We start from the raw sequence: 20,903 nt of genomic DNA, 5'->3' as shown, positions 1-20,903 counted from the left end.
TGTTCCCAACTTGCCCCAACAACTGCTCACCCCGCCCGCCTCAACCAGACAGAAATTTCTACAGAGAGCCCATTATCTGCATTATCAAACTTCAGCTGCAAGTTTATCCATTTAACACAGAAAACAAAACAGAACCTATTCAACCAATCTTCCAACTTACCAGTCTATCAAGTATATGTCAGGGGTAAGTTTGTAGGATTTAAAATGATGAAACAATTTGGGGAGGTTTTCCTCAAAAAATACTTCAAATGCTGCAAAGTACTTCAGCATCTGTAAAGAAAAAAAAGAGAAAAATGCTAATAAAAGTCGGGGGGGGGGGGGACGACGACGCACGGGGTGCCATAACTAATGAAGCCTTCAAGGAAGCTATACGCCTGTCTACAGGACATATTCTGCTGGTGTTAGTGAAGAAAGGGCAGCACACATCATTTAAATAGTAAAACATCCAGTGCAGTTGCTATGACAACTGTAGTGTCTGTACTTCTCCAGCAACAAATTTAGCCAACTACACTTACAGTGTAGACAACAGAAAAATGAGTTAGTCACGTTTTCATTGCTATCTTTCCATCCTCACAAAAGCAAGAGATTGGCTGTAGGGTAGTCATTAGCCCATTGTTTCCAGAAAACGAATTATAGGAGAGGAAGCTACAAGAACAGAAATCTGAAAAGGGATGGTAAACTTTAAGAAAAGAAATAGTTGCCGATTTAATTCCAGAGACACAAGTACCCCTGCTAGTGGCAAGTATGAATGCAAAGCACTGTTCTTTAGGAAAGCAGAAATTCTACTGGGTGTAGACTGACACCCATTTCCTGCCTGTTAAAAAGATTCTAGTAGTCACAAAATGGTTCAAGTGAAATAGTAACAGTAAGTTACGAGACACTGGAAATTGTATATACCATGCTGTGATCCACACGGAAAAAGGCCAACTGGCATGGCTTGTTCAGGAGGTTTGCAAAGGCAATGAACGCATCTGCCTCTTCCAGATTGAGAATAAGGACTGCAGCAATGAAGGACATTCCCTGGACCTTCAAAAAACAAAAGCAGTGAAAGTGCATTAAGTAAACAGTCTCATTTTTATATTAAGGTAGGGATCTATAAGCTACAGTATTAGTAAAAACTAGAACGCAACCAAATTTATTTACAGTTTTGACAAAAAAAAACAGGCTAACCTGTCACAGAAATGCTAAATTCAGTACTTAATGAGTTATCATTCAAATGCTCAAGGCAGTAAAGTGATTAGGGCAACTTAGACCTGCTTCAGTCATTGAAGTTTCCACTCATGGATGTATGGGTGGAATCTACAGCATCCTGGGGTGAGGTTGCTAATGTATTTTTTATAGCTTCAGTAGGAAGAATTGGCAGGTGGTTACCAGACAAATATAAGGTGGTGAAGCCAACACGTGAATAATATACATTCAGGGATTTTCTCCCCTTGCTTTTCTAGGGGCTAATGCCATAGGGAAGGAACATCTATAGTAGAATCTGGTGCACAATTACTGGGAAGTCCCAATCACATGTCAACAGGATTTACAGACTCATCTCTGCAGGCTACAGTTGAGCCATTACCTCTAGACCAGGGCTGGGAAACATTTTCAGCTCCAGGATAGATTCGTAGCTTTCCCATCCACAAGAGGCTACATCGGTATGTCATGTAACATCAAAGGGGCTTGTCATCAGCACCAAGCAGCTAACCGTCTGCTTTATCCATTTGCTGGTGCAGTTTGAATCCAAACCACATCTGCAAACAGACATTTATTCTCTGTGTACCAGCAAAGCTGTCCACACAGTTGGTCAGTAGAGGGAAAACATCCCTTTGCTGATGCAGTTTGAATTTAAACCACAACTGTAAACATACAACTTCAAAGCGCCAATCAGCTGAGCCATGTTATCAACAATACCTCCTTGTCAAAGAGATACTGGAAGTGTACTTCAAGCTCCCAGTTGTTCCTTCACTGCAACACCACATCTGATGCCAGGTGTGGGATAGGCGGGTGTGTAATGAGGAACATGATCCTGTGAGCCAGAGTAAGACCCCTGCCAGATCCAATTAGGCTCATTGGCCGGTGGTATCCCACCACTCCTCTAAATGCAACAGAGCAATTGGATTATCTATAAAACTATCACCCATACATGAAGTTGCAGGCAGGATTTGAAATATAAGCAATGGATTATTGAAAGAATTAATGGTATCGGGTTTAGATAATAAAAACATGTGTTTTAAAACAGCTAATAAAAAGGAGTAATAAAATAAATATCAGGAAAGGAGGGGTAGGGAGTCAAATAGAAGTTATGTATGTATTAAAAAAACTATCATGTTTTGAAGTATCTATGGAGATATTGTGTGTTCTTTGGAAAGAAGAACAAGAAAACTTGTAGCCTTTCTACTTTACTCTTATAATATGTTCTTTATTCTTTTTTCTGTACTTTACAAACTCAATAAAAAATATTATAAAAAAATAAAATAAACGTCAAGCTAATATTTGTATGAAACGTCATTATAATGTGAAGAACGGCAATGTTTTAAGGATACTTACATATCCTACATCTGGTCTGTAACATGTATATGCTCCCAGGACACTGTGCAAAAGATCATGATAAGGGCCACCCTGAAGTGAAAACAACGGAAAAAAGAAACGTATATGTTAACATTTATTTTGTTTTTCTAGCTTTATTTTGAATTCAGAAGACTATTTCCACTGGGTCACAATATATTCAATCTATACAAAGTTAGGCATGCCCAGAAGCTTGGCTATATATGTGTGACAGCAGCACTGAAATTCCTACAAGTCCATTTGTTCCTGACTGCATAGAACTGTAACAGCTCCAAAAGAGTAAAAAAAAAAACCCTCCACCCATTACCCATGAACACATGTGTGGGCGAGTGCACACTTTCTCCATTCTATTCTACTACCTCCAAGCAAACAAGGGACAGTGAGCTAAAAAATGTCAACACTTAGGAACGCTGGCAGTCACCCCCAGAGGGTGAACTTGGTTATTAGTATCCCAGTTCCAAACTGTATAGACAAAGTGCATTGTTTCTCCTAATGTTCTCTGGACTATACATACTGCCAAGACCTGTTTCAGTGCTGACAAAACGTAACTCTGAATTCACAACACTTTCGATCCAGCAAGCGTTTTTAGATGCGGAAAAAGCCTTGCATACAACGACTTGTGTATTTTCTTCCACCACTATCACCCTGTCCCAGATTGTGAAAAAGTAATTTCAGACAGAATCTTGGTCGTTAATAATTTCCTCCTCCTCCTCCTTTTTTAGTGGAGACATTAGGTCAGAGGTCACCAACACTGTTACAGTGTGCCCACCTGTACCTCCTACAGTACCCACAACGTGTCTCAGTAACTATCCACTCAAATATCCATGAGACACTGTTTGCTCTTCCTGCTCAGCTCCTCCTTGCACTGACTCAGCTTCCCCTAAACTGAACACACTCCCTTAAACATGTCTACATTTCCCTGGATGCCAGGATTTGACACATACCTCCTCATCCGTTCTGAATAGAGATACAAACAGCTTCTCGTTGTAAGTAACTGCAGCAGTGGTTGATATTTGCATCTCACCCCCCCCCCCCGATGAGGTGGCTGATGGCGGGGGGGGGGGGGATAGGACAGCACCACATTGAGGGCCTGTCCTTTCTTCTGCGCTTTTAAATGTGGCAGCCATTATGCCAAACCCCCGACAGCGGCCACTGCAGCTCAGAAAGGTTGGCAACGCTGCATTAGGTTGTCATATAAATGAAAATTACAGAAACTTTTTGCAATTTAGTAGCAGCAGGGGTGAGGTTAACTAAACAAAACAGAAAGCCTCACACCTGAACATTTGTTACTTCATCCTTTAGTAACTCATATCGGAGCTGAAAATTAACTTTCGGGTTTGCAGGCTGTTCATTTAGGAATGCAAATTGGCTAAGCAAACAAAGAAGGGAAACTATCTAGACACAAAGTTTCAGGTGAGGCTTGAGCAAGGCAAACTAACTCTGTAATAGACAGCTCTCTGGGGTTTTTTTATTCTGTCTAGTTGTAATGCACTTTCGGTTTCACCAGGAACAAAAGAGGAAGACCACTCAAGTCTCTTGAGTAAACAAATCCTATTTTAACTCTGGGGATTAAAAGCTTCTTTGAGTCAAGGGACCTGCTATTTTGCTTGTTACACTGTAACAGCATACACAGAGATGGAACTACCGTATTTTTCGCCCTATAGGACGCACTTTTTCCCCTCCAAAAATGAAGGGGAAATGTGTGTGCGTCCTATGGGGCGAATGCAGGCTTTCGCTGAAGCCTGGAGAGCGAGAGGGGTCGGTGCAAACCAACCCCTCTCGCTCTCCAGGCTTCAGGAAGCTATCAGCAAGCCTGGGGAGCCCGCGGGAGTTCCCGCCGGGCTCCCCAGGCTTGCGGATAGCAGCCTGTTCTGGGGGCTGGGGTTGGGGGAAGCTCGGCCTTCCCCTGCCCCAGCCCCGCGCCTGGGGGGGAAATAATTTTTTTTCTTTATTCTCCCCCCCCAAAAAAAAAACTAGGTGCGCCCTATAGGGCGAAAAATACGGTATATAAAAAACTTTGCATAGGGGCTTCTTCTTACGTGGCATTATAGACTGGAATGCCAATACTAAAATTCCAAGTCCACAAATGTTAAAAGGTGCAGGCATTGTCGTTTTTCTATTAAAACATATGCAGAGGTCTGACATATATTCGAAAAGGGAGGCGGGTGAGTATATTTTTCCCCTTATACTATACCATTCATTTAGTTATTTGATATACTATCAAACATTTCTCTGAAATCTGTTTGTAAGTATAGTAAGATGCCATTTTTTCATGTTTTTAAAAAGCCAAACACTTAACACTTGCAGATTTGTACGCTTGTACTTCTGCCAGAATATTGTTATTTGAACAGACGTGGAACTGGCTTACCTTCCCAGTTGGCAGTGGTGAGCAAGCATGAAGTCTAGCTGACCAGGTGATCTTTTGTTTGCAGTTATGCCCCACCCCCCAGAAACAATGGCTTAAGTCCTGGAAGACCTGCTATGTTTGCTCAGTGAATGAAGGCAACAAGGTTTGCAAGCTGCTTTTACATTCTATTGCTTTAGTTGGACACATCAATCAACCTCTCCTCAAACCCCAGCACTCGCCAGCCTGGAAAATGAATTTTAGCTTGCTTGCTATAGCTGCTTTGTTCCCTCCCACACTCCACCCTTGCAAGCACGTAAAGCAAGTCAAAGATCTAACTATTCGACTGCAGGGAAACAGATGCATAGACAGAACATTTGCTAACCTGGTCAGATAAAACACTCTCTCTAAGTACCATGCCAAGAAGATGAAGTTATAGAGTTAATACCTGAGACACAAGTGCCTTTTCAAATTATTTTTGAGTCACACTACTATTAATGTAGCATGGAATTCTTCAGCTGCTTGAATCCATGGCAGAAAATTCCATTTTTTAAAAAAACAACCTTTCATTGACAGATTTTTTTTTTTTTAAGAAAATCAGCCACAGCAGGGAAAATGACCTCATGTTTAACATGTTTGTATCTAAACAAAGTCAAAAACATTTTACCTTCTGAAAAATATAGAGGGATGGAAATGTGCGGGATATATCCAATTTTATTAGCTCCAAACTAGCCTCCCGATCAGCAACTGATACTCCAGCATCTACAGAGATTAAAGCATGCAGATTTTTATATATGTATATGTCTGTAGAGTTATTTATACAGTAACGTAAGACTATGGCCATCTTCTACGTAGTCTGACTATTACTTCCAATCAGAAATTAAGAAAATACTAACTTAATTTACAGAAAGCAGGAAAAGGTGTAGAGAACAACTATTTCGTTCAACTATCGTTTTAACCTATGAGTCGTGTTTGGTATACCACTGCAAAAATAAAAAAAGGCTTTTAAGAGGTGATTTAAAAAATGGTTTAACTCAAGCAGGCACAGATGTGTTGCCACAGTCCTCCCATTTTGTCCCCTCACCTCCATTTTGTCTCAGAATTTCCGTCCTATAGTTGGCAAGGGCTCGGCAACCCAGGACAAGGCTGTCAGGCTATCTGGACTGTGCACTACTCTCTCTTGACCTGGGAAAGAGAGTTCCTAAACCCTAAATGTCCAGGAGCTACAGACTTCTTGGACTTGCAGAGTCAAAAGCAACTGCATCCTAATTTAAATTTGGACAATACCCTGCTACTCATTAAACTGGCAATACAAAGATCCCCATGCCCTTTTGACACAATGGAACCACACCATTCATTCCCTGTTTTAGAAAACAGCCAAAGCATATCCACCCTTTTTGTTCCTCTGGAAAACACCTTTCAACAGACTTCCTGTTTCAATTTTACAAAACTAATTGTTTTTAGAATTCTGGGGAAATGATATCTCCTGAGAGCAGCCCTGCAAGCAGACACAGTGCCCAACTCATTCTGGGTTGGTAAAAGCTTTACTGCGCAGTAAAAGCTCTACTGTGTCCTGTATTTTTACTTTACTCCACCAAGGATCCTTCTCACCAGTCCTTCTTCTGTGATAGGGAAAAAACCTCACTTTCATTAATTCTCTTCCTCCCTTTCTGCCTGGTTTTTTTGCTTGCTTCTTCTTCCTCTCTCTCTAATCCTTGCTCTGCCTCTACCTTCTCCCTTCAACTAGAACAGAGTTGTGCAATTTGGGCTTGTGGCCACTTGTCCTATTCTTTCTCCATCCTTTCTCAGTAGCCTTCAGCACTTGACTTGTGATTTGGGCATTATCATCATTTATTTTAAAACTCCCCTTTTCAGGGTTACATCCTGAAGTCTCAGTTGTTTTCCACTCCTTATGGAGTGTTCCACTATTCAAGCCAAAGACCTAAGTTACCCAGTTTGTGCTCCTGTTTATTCTGAAAGCATGGTAGTTTCTTGGCCAGCTCTTCCAGGCTGACAGCAGCCTGCTCTCCAGCACAAAGAGCTGGGGCCCATAGAAAAAAGAGACTCTTCAGCACAACACTATATTCCCTCATCCATCTATTGTTCCTGAAGGGCTTATTCCCCAAACATGAAATCAGGTTTCAGACTTCTTTAGAGACATACTGTTCTTCCCAAGCAAGCATGCTAAGATATCATCACGTCATACGTTTATATCGGAAAAGGGCTTCTCCCTCACCCCTCTAATTTTGTACTGCTCATAAGGTTGGATCACAAATGACCAGACTTACTCTGAACTGATATTGCCAGTTCTGTTTGATAAATTGGTATCCTCCCTGCAAAACCTACTTTTATTAAGCTCTTCCAGCTTCAGTATTTATGGCAAATCCACTGGATCATAACAGTATAATATTCTCTGAAGGAAACCCTCGTTTCAACAAGCAGACAATTTTAAGCTTTCTGCCACTGTGTTTGAATCTCCAAACAAAGAGATGAACAAATTCAGAAATCTGTTTGGGATTCAACTTGCTCAGAACTATACCACATCAAACTGTAGATGTTAGCTGATGATAACGTTAGCTTTCTATGTGGAAGTATCAAACGTTTGATCCTACAATGAATGATCTAGTCCCAAAAAGCCTGTGCTATATTTCTGAATGTGTCATTTGGCTAATCATGTGCATTCTACTTAGAAGAATGTAAAAGCAGTAACGGGTATCGTTGTAACCTACCTTCTGCATCATTCTCAGCACCCATCTCCCCAAAACTCTTCCATCGTTCCTTGGCTCTAGATAAGAAGATTTCATAGAGTTCTGCAAAACAGACAGCAAAATGGAGCCAAAGGGCAAATTTACAGATAAGAACTATACAATTTTCACAGTAATCCTGTTTTTTATTATATGCATTTTAGTTATAAAAACCAGGGAGGGAAATCATACTGTGTAATATCCAGCCACTGACTCGGGACAGCTTCCCTGAATTTAGTTTTAGCTTGAGACATGAACAAGCCTTTTGGCTGCTTGTATATCCCCCGTTGCACACACAAACAGACCACTAGGTACTCCATTAACAAAATTTAACCAACTTCAAACCATGGCTTCATATTCCAGAACTGTTGAACATATATTCCTAGTTAAGATTAACCAGGAAACAATTGTTAATGGAAACTCATGTAAAAGGGCTTCATGCTCAGCTAAAATGCTCCTTCGTGTATCTGGGTATTAATCCAAGACGCGATTGTCCAAACAAGTACATAGAGATCTAGGCATGCTCCATACAAAGATTTGTGAACTGTTAGAATCTTTACGTTGTTCCAGTTCTTAAACCAGCTATACAGATCTTTCTTGAAAGAGATGAAACTGAAACATGCTAAAATCTACTAACCAAGTGACCTCTTCCTAAAAAGAGTGAGTCTTCTTGCATATTAAAAACAGTCTCTTGAACTAAAATATTTAGTCAAGTCCCATTATTTAAAGGCTGTCTCCTCCCCAACCCAACAAAACCATTAACAAGCTCTAGCTTTTTGAAAAGTATTTGACAGCTAGAAAAAGTTGTCCCTTTCATTATCATCTTTAAATGGCTTCAATTTAAAACTGGTATTGGGAGACTGGGCCAGTTTACCTCTCCTGGGTGAAGCAAAACAGATACATTTTTGAACTTCTGTGGCATAAATTCATCTCTTCTAAAAGCAACTTCTTTCTGTATCAATAAAAGCTATTACAAACTCAGTGGAAGAAATGTTGGGTTATTTCTTGAGACCACCATCCTACTGAGATAAGAGTTTGCATGTTTAGAACACATACCAGGAGTAATATTCAGTTCATTTCCTACAGCAAGACTCCACACTTTCCCACGAACACTTGGAGGTAACCCTTGCCACCACAATTCTCGAACTCTCCTTGTAGAACGCCTAAAAAAAGAGAAGATGGGGGGGTTGTTTTGGTAAGTACAGGTAATTTAGCTGCCATTCCTGGCATTTCCAGGTTGCCCCAGAAGCAAAGAACATCAGCAAGCTTTGGCTCCATATAGTGGAAAGTCAAGTGTTTTCCCTTATGGAAGCCAGATCACCTGAGAGGGCTTTTGACACAGCTTTATCCCATTTAAGCCAACAGTGCCTTATGGTTTCTCCTAGATGCCACACCCAGGGGAACCCCCTGGCCCTGGAAGACCGCAATTTCGCACAGGGTGAGCATTTAGACAAACTGCTAATGACAACAATTTATTAAAGAGATTACTGAACAGAAAAAGTAATTCTAGGCTATCATGAGCCCAAATACATGTTTGAGAACAGAAAGAAAAACATTCAAGGCTTTTGAGGGATATAAAAGCCTGTGAAGCGTATATTTAATGCTTTTTCATCCTGCTCTTCAGTCAAAAAGGCTTCCATAGCAGCTAACAAGCATCAGTAAAAAGGCTCCTGATGTTACAAAGTCATCTATACTTACATAGTCTCCCAATTAGGCAGTATTTCATTGACCCAAATCACCATAGCGCTAGCGATGTTCTCCTCTTGCTTGAAGCGTTCTTTCATTATTTTCTTCCTTCTATGTGCATCCTTAATTTCTATTAAATCCAGAATATTTTTAATTTTAATTTTAAAATCAACATTTCAAAAATGTATCAAGATAGAAAATGTTCTGGGGGTTACATTCTCCAGATTAAGTCAACTGCCAAAATGTCTTGCATATCGGCGCTGTTGAGATTAGCTCTCGACAGAAATATGAATCTCCCAATACTGTCAATTTCCCCATTTCCTCTTCCAAGTTTGCAAGACACAGTGGATGTCTGCAATTGTGTATATCTAGTAAGAAGAAGTAGGGCTGCACACTGACTAACCAACATCTCAAATAATGTTGTATAAGCTGTTCTAGAGGAGCTTCGTAAGAAACCACTTGTTGCATGAACCATGACAAGCCACGTTAGGACAGATGTTATTGGATGACTAATTAAATCTCAGAAAGCTGGGAGAGTAATGTAATAGTGAATTCTAAGGGAAATTAGAGAGAGCCAGCAGTTTGGAGCAGAAGCAATATTACTGATTCCAAGTAGAATGACTGGAGTAACAAAGATTATTATTTTTCAAGTAAGAGATTACATTTCCAACTCCAACATTTACCCCCCCCCCCAAAAAAAAATCCACCTTCTCAGATACCATCAGTATATAGAGGCAAAGATGAAACACAACAGCAAGTCAGTTGTTTCAGTCTCCAATCCTGTATTTTCCTTTATCACGTTAGAATTTGTGTTATTTAGTGAATTGTAGAGTTGGAAGAGATCCCAAGGGTCCTCTAGCTCAACCCTGTGCAATGCAGGAAGCTCATGGAAATCCGCCTTGCTTTCAGGACTGTTTCAAATATTACTGGTTTTTGTACACAGACATGAGTGACCTCTATAATTTCTCACCCCAAACCCAATTAAGCCAGAGGGGTTCACTGAAACCCTTGTGGTGCTACTGCCTGCTTGGGACAGGGAGAATAGGAGGGAGAATAGGAGGGGTACCCACCACAATACAAGGCTGGTGGGTTGGTTTTGGCAAGGTAGGTCATGAGTTCTGCAGGTTTTATGTAAAAAGTGTGTGTACCACACTGTACATGTCACCTGCGTACTTTCCCTTACGTAAAGGGTCAAATTCATGTAAGAAAAAAAGCAATTCTATTTGACAGGCTGTTAAAACAAATTGCTGACTGCACTGACCAGCCAACATAAGAAGCAAGTTGCCTTTGAGAAAATATTTTAATTGACGCTGGAGTGCTAATCTATGCTATCATGGGTAAGCACTTGCAAGGGTGTAAGAAAGTTATGCACAAACATTAATAAACACGCACAGCGTTATGGTTTCAACACTGGCACGAGCTCCGAGGGGTAGATAAGCAAATGTATCCTTTGTAAGGTCAAGGCCTCAAGTCTTTCAACTTGCACACAGTCTTGGTGCAGGATGACAACAGGTTTTAGGCTGAGGATAGAATCCACTAAACGCCATCTGCTGAAGACTGCTGAAGTTGAAAAGGCAGTGATCACCTGCATTTCCATATACACTAACTGCATTGTATACCAGTTCAACAGCATAACATACACAAATGGCACATATCTAAACTGTGACTCTTTCCAGCGGAACACAAGCTACCAAGCTACTGCTTTGGCTTTTTCTGCCATGTTAAGCTGCAGAGGTGAGTGTAACAGTGAAATAGATGTGTTGTGTGTGTTAGAGAGAAATATCTAGCTTTGCGTGCTGTGTGTGTACACCCACAAAGCATTAATGAATATCTGTCTTCAGAATCCCAAGTACAAAGCAATGAATGAAACAAATGTGAAAGTTTCAGTTCCACACAGAGTGTGCTAAAGTGTTAAAATTGCAGCCATACTTTGAAGGACAAATTAGCTTCATTTTAAGACTGTACCTCTGTGTTAAAAGAAAGAAAGAAGAGTTTTCTTTTAGTCCAGGATAATTTGCATTCTATTTTTTATATTCCCACATTTTCGTTTTTAGAAAATAGCATTATGAACAGTAAGACTAGCCATACCTCTCTTTTTTGCTTCTGCCACCATTTCATCATATTCTTGTCTGTGACGTAAAGCCTCTTCTACAGATTTTGCAGGAAGGTTCCTGGGGGGGAAACATAAGCAAAGGTAAGATTAAATGAATCAAATTAAAAAGTTCTGTTTTGTTTCATTTCCTATACAAGGGAATAAATTATTCCACTCTGCTTACTCCCAATAGGACCTTCCCGTCTGAGCCGTGCAAGATACCATAATTACCTTACTGAAGCAAAGATTTATGCCCAATATCTCAGGAGGCAGGCAGACTATAAATAAGGGAAAAGGTAAGACTGACCCACATTATACAATATTTATAGTACAAACCTTCATCGTTTGTTTCCGGACATAATTCAAGTTGCTGGGATGGATCTAGGAAGTCATTTACAACTTAGGGCAAGGGTATCTGAAGGGCTACCTGAATGAACATTTCTGTGCACCACAAAAACCAACATTAAATTTTGATATGATCTTCAGGAGGAGGTAGGCAAATCCTTCCAGGCATAACTTTGGTCATAACAACCTGCTTTAACATGAAACTGATACTCTGCTTTCAAAAGAACTCGTAGCGACTTACGATGGTCGATCCTCCAAAATAAGAGCAGTAGTTGAAAGTGGCTCAAATTCAAAGTGTCTACGTCTTGTCGCTTGGGGTACAGGTTTACATGTTTTTCCTGTTCGTGCTTCATACTCCTAAACAAGATTGAATGATATAATTTTAGTTGATCCACAGATGGGATAAATGGCACCAGTTTAAGCTTCCATCAATGAAGCTATGAGTCGCCTAGGTAACGACAACTTCAGAGTCAGATGAATATTGCTAGCAGCCATGCACAGTATCAGCTTGAGACTCAGGACAGAGCGAAAGGCGCTGCATTTAGTAATCGTGTTGTAACCAACACAAGCTGAAAGAGTAAACGTTCTGCAAATTACAGTGTGTGGAAAATCCATATAAAAGGAGGAAGCAAGACAAGAGAAATAATCTGCTACTTATTGAAAGTTTCTGGTCCCATTCTGATGTAACCTAGTGCTAAACTACGGTTTACCGTTATGGTTTGAAGTTCACAAGTTTCAACTAACCATAGTTAAGTTTGTCCTGGTTTAGACATAACACTTAACTGTGATTAGTGTAAAACAGAAGTAAGTGCATTTGAACTGCTCTTCCCAATCACACAGGAAGGACAGAAGGGGGACGGAAAGTCTACAAGCACAAGGCTTACTATGGGCTCATTCCTGTAATGATAAACCATGTCTGACGAAGCCACTGTCTTTACTATCTCAGTTGTCAGTAGTATGGTAATCTGAATGTATACCACCACCCTGCTATCAGATAAAAATGTTGATCAACTTAGGTTGATTATACAGAAAATAATTATAAAGCATATGTTTCTTCCTCACCAACACACATTCTTGCTAATTGTATTAAAAAGTGAGGTGAAACATTAATTGTGGCCAAACCACAATCTAAAAGGTTTGTATCAAAGAACTGTACCCACAGTGGTTTTGCAGTAACAACTACACTAGAGGTTTGGCCACTCTTTAGTATAAAGGAGATCAGGGCAAAATACTGCTACATACTGAATCAAATCCCCCCCCCCCCATTAAAAATATCTCAAATACACTGCTAAATTCCACAGACCTAGCCCATTTCAAAACATAAAAAGCAACAAATCAGTTGAACTGAAAAAATATGCTGTTCTAAATAACTGGATTTGCGGCAGCTACAGAGATAAAAATTATATGCACCAAGAGGTACAAAGCAAGCACACTAATTTTCTCATGAAAACTTTATCTTCGCCTTTAAAATGCATGGCTAGAACCTAAGAGCCCTCCTGGATCAGACCAAAGGTCATTAAGTCCAGCATCCTGTTCTGACTGTGGCCAACCAGATAAAGCTCCTTAATTAATTTGGTTCACCTAAAATGTAAAACAAAACAAACAAACAAAAAACCAACCAACCCCCCAAACCCCTCAACTATTCAGAAATCCCTTCTGCCAAAATATCAATACTATATGAGGGCCTAACAGAGGATGAGTTTTCATAACATAATAAAAGTTTGGTGCCACCTTTTAAAAGGAGTTTGGCTCTTTTGGACACTGTTTGCTAGCATTCAGAATCGGAGCAAGGCACAGGAGGCTTGTGGCTTCGCTTTTGCAAGCATGTTGGCTGGAGAACAAGAATACCACTTCATTTAAAGCATCCAACCATGGCAAGTTACTGTGGCATCAAATTCATCAGTTATGGTTTGGTCAGACAGCTAAAAGAGGGGTTCCCTGCCTGATGCAGCGACAGGGTTGTATAGATTGCAGCACTTATTTGGCATCAATCCACAGCATTATAATTGCTTTAGAGAATGCTGCTGGGACAGCTACAACATAAATGAAAAGGCCACACCATTTACATTACCATGTTTCTGGCACTACGTTAAATACATTTATGGCAACTGCATAGATGATTTTTCAGCCTAACATAAATATTCAGAAATATAATTTACATTTTTCAGATGTAGCAGATATCCTAATCTTAATTTTTGGGGATGAAATGACTCACTAGAATCAGCAAGATTCAATTCTGCCAAACATGGCTGGCCTTACCAGCCACTACCCATAATATTTCCAAGCTTGTCTTCACAACTACAATGGCTAGAAGACTTCAACAGACCCATTAATGGGAGCTACTGTCCTCCAGACATGGGAAAGGTAACTGACCTTTGGACGTTTTCAGAAGGTCAAATTAAGAGGCTGGGAAAAGCATCTATTCAGTGAATGTTAGAAGCAATAAATACATTTTTATAAGTTATGCAATGGAGTGCAAAAAAAAGATAAATGTTGTTCCAGTGGACACAAAGAAGTATAGATGCTTGCCAGGCTGATTAGTCACAGTTAGGGCTGTGTATACTTTATGCTGGTAAAAGGTTTGTGCCAAGATAATGCAAGATCTGCACCCTGCATAAATTCTGTTTGCTCACTCTGCTTAAATGTCTGCTAATCGTAGATAGTAGAAGGAAACTCTTCAGTACAATAAAGCTTCACCCTGTGATCATTAGAAGCCCTGCGCTAGAAACCCTACTCTGCCTCATCTGTTTTGTTTGTTTGTTGTTTTAATTTTTACCAGGCACTACCCACAATATTTCCAAGTTTATCTTCCCAGCCACAAAGACTAGAAATTATCAGGCTACTGAATTCTGGACCCAATACCAGTTTCTGTGCCTGCACAGTGCAAACACCAGCTACACTCAGCCTTTGCGAAAGCACTTTTAGATAGGCTAGCTGAGACAGGTACCTCCTATACACAGCAATTTCTTGACAATTGCTACTGTCTGTAAGACAGAAAATCAATGAAGAATGCCATTTTGGACACGAGTTTCCTTGTGTCAGTACTGAATGCATAAAGGGCAAGGAAGGGATGCAAGACTCTGAACACTTAACTCCTTGTTTATTTTGTGATGTGACAAACTGAAAGCAAGCTTGTTTGAATGCTTTGCCATTTGAGCAATTGTGTGTATTTCTGACTGTGTAAAATTAAAGTTAACACTGTTACCTTGTGACTGTTCTTGGCTATAAACACCAGCCAAGGAGATATCAAATATGTTCATGAACCTCAACTGCCTGCGTAGCAAGCATTTCAAGAGGCTACTTTATGTGCATGGACTAAAAGTAAAAATAAAATAACTACTGTATGTTCCTAACATTGAGTTTCTGGATTGCCAATTGACAAACCTTATTTGACATAATGTGAGGTATGGAAGGAATATCAGAGAGATGAAATTCAGTGTTTCTTATGAAGATAACCATGCATGGCAAGAAACTGACTATTCCTACCCTTAGGGGAGCTTTTCCCAACCTGGTGGCCTCTAGATACTTGGACTATAATAGTTCCAGCATTTCTGACTTGGGTCATGCTGGTGGGAACTGATGAGAGTTGTGGCCCAACATATCTGGAGTGCACCAGTTATTAACCATATCAGACGATTATGACAGCTCCAAAAATATGTAATGCATCGGTTGAAAGCATATCATTCACATGTTATGTTTTCAGGGAGAAACCCTAGTGTAACAGGGTAATCACTGCATAATGTGTGATGCTGCCTCAAATGTTCAGTTGAGAAGCATGTAACAGCATCCTAAACAGTGTTCCCAAACCTAGTGCCCTCCATATATTTAAAGCTCCCATCAGTCGCAGCTTGCATGACCACTGGTGGGCACCAGGTTGGGGAAGGCTGATCTTAAAGCGCCCCAGCTCCAATAATACCTTACTGGGTTGGGAATTTTTCTTCATTAGAACTTTAAACATCTGATAGTTCTATACATATTCCCTGCTCCATCGCTTTTTCCTCTGGTGGTATGTCTATTAAATCATAAGCTTTCAGGCAGCAACACTCTTAAAAAAATGTGTGTGCTTTGTAAGATTCAGATGCCTGATAAAATACTATTCCTGGTCCTTGCACTGAAGAAAAAAATAGATTCCTAGCATCAGATCGCAGATACCCAGCCAACTGAACAGAGTTCTCCAACTTTGTCTAGTCTCTTGATAATTCCGACCATCCACCCAATAAATTGAACCAGGATAATCTATAAATGGAGATCCCAAGATAACTGTGGGAAGCAAAGAAGAAAACCCTTTATCATAGTGTTATGAAAGTGTATTTTAGACAATCTCTGGTAGGGGCACCATGTCACTCACTCCCCCCCCCCCTTGCGGTAAGTAGCATCATTCTCTGGGATATGAAACAAAGACTGTGTTCAAATGAAGTGCAGAATCCACTACATGTTATATTCATCAAACTGAAACCCAAGTGCTTCATTGTTCTTGTCAAGTCTACCTTGCCACTAACAAATAAGAACTCCAAACCTAAGGATTAGCTTGTTGTTGTTGTTCCAAGGTGGGTTACAATAATAAAAGCACAATGTTTAAAAACAGCTTAAAACAACTTAAAATTACAGAATAACCTGGGTCCTAAAAATACATCAAGTGTCAAAAGCCAGTGTATAGAGGTGTACCTTTTTAAGTTCAGGAATTTGCATCAGAGAGAGGAGTTGCTGATACATTACAGCAAAGGCAACTCAGAAGATATTAAAAAGCAAGCCTTTTATAGAGGTTTAAAGGAATTTGAAAAAGCAGAGTGTGAATGGCAGTAGATATGGCAACAGACATACAATTACCCCAAGAAAGGGAAATTGGAGAGAATGAAAGATGAGGAAGCAGAGTCAGCCTATCAGCATTTCCACTCTCTCTAAAGAAAACAATATCATTTCAGTGCCACTGATGATCAAGTTCCAATAGATTCAAGTGTCAGGATTCACAAGGCACTGCAACTCAATGCCATCCTTCCTCCCACTCCACCCCCACCCCCACAGCAACAAAACACACAGAGGAGGGGGAAAGGGTGTTCCATTTTTTTAGGGTTAACATTTGTGCTTTTTTAACCCTTAAGGCCTTAACAAGCAAATAATAATAATAATTCAAAGAAAGGCACTCAAATATTTTAAAGGCAGAAAAGCATGCTTAACATAACCAAGATAAACAGGAAGAAAAGGGAGGAAAGGGACTAGCTCCAACAATCTGAGCTCTCTTACATCTGCCAAAATATTCTTTTATTCTCTCAGCATGTGTCCAATTATGTTACTAACAGATGGGGATCCTGACACTTTGATCTAGTAGTGTATTTGACGAAGAGGAGAAAATAGGACTCCTATCTGACATGACCCCATTCAAATGCCAATATTCTTACTGCAGGCTGTTCCCTATTCAAAGCTACTAAACAAATGAATAGTTAGAAACTAGGGGATTAAATGGTTGAAAGAGGAAATAACATCTAAATGACTCATTAATCAAGATGGCCTGAAAATCGGCTTTTCAAATACAGTACATACTACTTTCGACTGGGTTGGGATTAAGGTTCAAGATACTAAGAGAATTTAGTTTAACATGTTAATAAGCAGGCATCTACAGCCACCCTGAGTTTTGAGTGAACAAGAGAATGGAGGGGTACACATTTTTTAAGTAGATCACACCCCCAATTTAGATGGCGTATTCATTATTTAATCAGTTATCTAGAAAAGCACCAAGGCTTATTGCTCATAGATAATAGTGGCAGAACAGAGAGCAATAGCTGGTCTTAATACAATGGGAAAGTATTGCTCCATGGCTAAGAGCTTACTATGAGTACAGCTAGTCAAGAAAAAAACCCGAGTCCTTTGCTTTTAAGGAAGTTCTCCTTGCACTATAATATAGCTGCAGCCTTTGCCAAGCTCAACTCTGGCATATTTTCCCTTCACCAGTCCACTTGGAATGGCGACCTTTAACATTGGAAACTGTTACAATTATTTAATTTCACTATACAGCCAGACATCAGTGAAGTTGCTGAAAACATTTGTAGACTATTGCTTAAAAATCGCTGAAAGCCACATGCTAAGTGAACAAGAATGAATATTTCATTGAACTGCAACAATTAATCTGGATACATTTTCAAATGAAAGAAATGAAACAAAGAAATTCATATCAAATTTGCAAATTGTGAACAAGGGAAATGAGTAAAACTTGCTTTTCAATAATGGTATTCAGTGACTTGATGAGTTAGTACTGTTAACTCATGCTACAATTATGTGATATGCCATCTAATTCAATGATTGCTAAAAAGATCCCATGCATGGCATATAATGTGATAGAAAAATATTAAATTTCATACCCCTGTGTTTAATAGATTGAGTGTAGATACTGATGCAACACTGCCAGAACTTTCATCCTAATGAGAAAAACAGAAGTAAATCCTTAGAGAAACAATTGACAGTCATTAATATACAGCAACATGCATGCAAACTTTATGTTCTTCTTTACAGTTTATATGGACCACCAGTGCGTACTGCTTTTTCAAGCATGCTCATGTTCAATTCCAATGCAGATTGAGATTGAGGCATTGGGCAGATTTAAGACATATACCCATACTCTACATTAAAAGCTAAAATTCAAAGCTTCTATCAAAAAATCACCGAGAGTTTAAGGCACAGATTGTATAATACGTAAAGAGGACAAAAATAATAATCCGTTACGGCCTTCATAGCCAAGTCATGCCCTAGCCAGCAGTCTTCAGATCTTCTCAATTAGAAAGGCCCACTCTAAATGGTTAGCATCTGTGGAAACATACATTTGGCTTCTCTCTGGTATTTTTGATAAGCTTATATGTAAATTCTACTAGTTTTAAATCTTTTTAGTGAGCTGCATATGTTTTAGATAGCTAAAATGAATGGTTCCACGAGGACTAAGCAGGGAAGAAAGTCGACAGGAAATGATTTGGATTTTTAAATTCAGATCTATCTTAGCATTCATTTCTGTTTATGAAGCATTTGGCACAGCAGTAAAGATGCATCAAGGGACCAATGTCCTAAACTAGCAGAGCAATTCAAACCTCCTTTGGGCTAGGCTGGCAGGGGCTGGATTGGGCAAATGCACCTCCACCCAAATCAAACCCCTCCCAACAGGGCTGCTGGTCTCTTATCAGCCTTCCACTGCCTCTGGAGTAAAAGCAGCGGAGCTCCCCTTCCCAGGAGTGGGGAAGGGGCTGGGCTGGCCAGGATAAATTACCGTATTTTCCCGTGTATAAGACAAGGCTTTCATATTAAAATTAAAAAGGTTTTCATATTAAAATTAATTCTTAAAAATTGGGAGTCGTCTTATACACGGATAGTGCAGAGGGGGACATGCGACTGGTGGCCGCATGCAGTACATTACAATCAGCGATTCAGTGGGTGGTTGGATGGTGCAGCAAGGTCTGCTGGCGATTGGCGGCTGCTGGCAGAAGCGGGCAGGCGATCGGTGGCTTCGTAGAGGCGTTTGTTTGGCAGCGACGGTCAGGCGGGTGAACGACCGTTGGCACCCCCCCCCCATAGAAGCTCAACAACTCTGGGCAATCGCCCCCCATTTCCTCAATTTAGAGTCCCACAAAATAGGGGTCATGTTATACACAGAAAAATACGGTATATCCCAAGCCATCCCTGCTGATGCCACATAGTGGCCTTGGGCCCCATTTGGGCCTGGTCACTGCTCCAGCTCCAGACTGGCAGAGCAATCTGCCTGCTCACCCCCATGCGCAGCACAGCTGCAGATGCAGTGATGGTCTTGCTACTCCATAAAACCCCTTTCGTGCCAGGGAGGAGTTTAGATTGCTCCCTACATACCGTATTTTTTGCTCTATAAGACTCACTTTTTCCCTCCTAAAAAGTAAGGGGAAATGTGTGTGCGTCTTATGGAGCGAATGCAGGCTGCACAGCTATCCCAGAAGCCAGAACAGCAAAAGGGATTGCTGCTTTCATTGTGTAGCAATCCCTCTTGCTGTTCTGGCTTCTGAGATTCAGAATATTTTTTTTCTTGTTTTCCTCTTCCAAAAACTAGGTGTGTCTTGTGGTCTGGTGCGTCTTATAGAGCAAAAAATACAGTAACTAACACAAAAACAGACTGCGTCACACCTGAAGCAGTACTGAAAGGGCTGTACAAATTGACTAATATTATGTCTTCGCGTATCAGGAGGGGCAGAAACAGGGACTACTGAGAATAAGATGTAAACCCTGCCAAACTAATAGCAAGGTGACCAAACGTATACTTCAAACCTAGAGAGGTTCGCCATGCCAGAAAAAGCGAATGACCTCAGTATGAACACTGGTTGGCAAATCAACTAGCAGCCTTCTAGGGCCCAGCAAATTTCTCTCCAGTTCCATTTGTCCTTGGGAGATCTAGTGACAGATCGGCCACCCACTATGGCAACATTATTCCAGAAAGTCTATGAACATGGGATAGGTAGTTTAACTAAGATACCAGGAATCTTGATAGCAAAAGCTCACGCGCCAAGCGCACCAAGTTATCTAGGAATCTTTTCCCATAACCTTGGAAGCACCTCTCTGATGGGATAAACATTTCCCCACATTGTGTCAGTGTAGTAGTAAGTTGTATTAGCAAGCAAGGAACTTCGTTAACTGGTTTAACATACTTTCGCTGATCTTCATTGTTTGCGGGCACTAAACCATGCTCATTTATGGGTAACAGATGTTACAGAATGCTGTAGGTCATAGGATCAATATGAATGTTCCAAACAATTTAATTGGAAAGTGTCAATTAACATCACCTTTGCTGAGCTATTTTAGACACTCCATGGAGCTTGGACAGAAAGACCAAGTTTTTCTTTAAATAGCAAACCAATGTGTCCTTATCATATTGCTTTTTAGAAATACCACTATTCAATAAACTAAAGCTCAAACCACCCTTGGACACCCTGCAGTGTTAGAAACTGAGATATGAAAGCTAGGAGCCAAATAGAACCTTAAATTTAGGTTATGGGCGCAAAAATGGAATGTCCAGGTGCGCTTTTTTATAACAAGAATACAAAGCTGAAAATGAACTACAGCTAAAATACTATGTTCATTTTTCACATGGTCTATTCCTTCCCCTCCCCACCCCCCTAATATTCTTAAGAGGGTCTCTTCT

The 20,903-nt window shown here is 40.3% G+C and overlaps 1 protein-coding gene across 4 annotated transcripts in view; it reads right to left on the bottom strand.

Annotated features, from left to right (window-relative positions):
* Positions 1 to 20,903, bottom strand: part of TBC1D12 (TBC1 domain family member 12) — a 45,386-nt gene that overhangs the window by 3,476 nt on the left and 21,007 nt on the right. For 3 of the 4 annotated variants that reach the window (XR_014564864.1, XR_014564865.1, XM_083740881.1), the window contains exons 3-12: positions 18,118 to 18,174; positions 12,006 to 12,121; positions 11,416 to 11,498; positions 9,340 to 9,457; positions 8,698 to 8,804; positions 7,627 to 7,707; positions 5,565 to 5,659; positions 2,536 to 2,607; positions 898 to 1,026; positions 161 to 270 (exon numbers count right to left, since the gene is read on the bottom strand). Coding sequence is in view for 2 of the 4 variants with exons in the window: in XM_083740881.1 (XP_083597007.1) it covers positions 161 to 270; positions 898 to 1,026; positions 2,536 to 2,607; positions 5,565 to 5,659; positions 7,627 to 7,707; positions 8,698 to 8,804; positions 9,340 to 9,457; positions 11,416 to 11,498; positions 12,006 to 12,121; positions 18,118 to 18,174 (968 nt within the window). In the remaining 2 variants the exon portion in view is untranslated. The remainder of the gene's footprint in view (positions 1 to 160; positions 271 to 897; positions 1,027 to 2,535; positions 2,608 to 5,564; positions 5,660 to 7,626; positions 7,708 to 8,697; positions 8,805 to 9,339; positions 9,458 to 11,415; positions 11,499 to 12,005; positions 12,122 to 18,117; positions 18,175 to 20,903) is intronic. The other variant, XM_083740882.1, reaches the window with a different exon arrangement.

This window comes from Podarcis gaigeae, assembly GCF_964106915.1.
Source record: "Podarcis gaigeae genome assembly, chromosome: 5".
NCBI classification, from domain to species: Eukaryota; Metazoa; Chordata; class Lepidosauria; order Squamata; family Lacertidae; genus Podarcis; species Podarcis gaigeae.
Note: the sequence above shows the minus strand (reverse complement) of the source record. Positions and strands in the feature narration are given on the sequence as shown.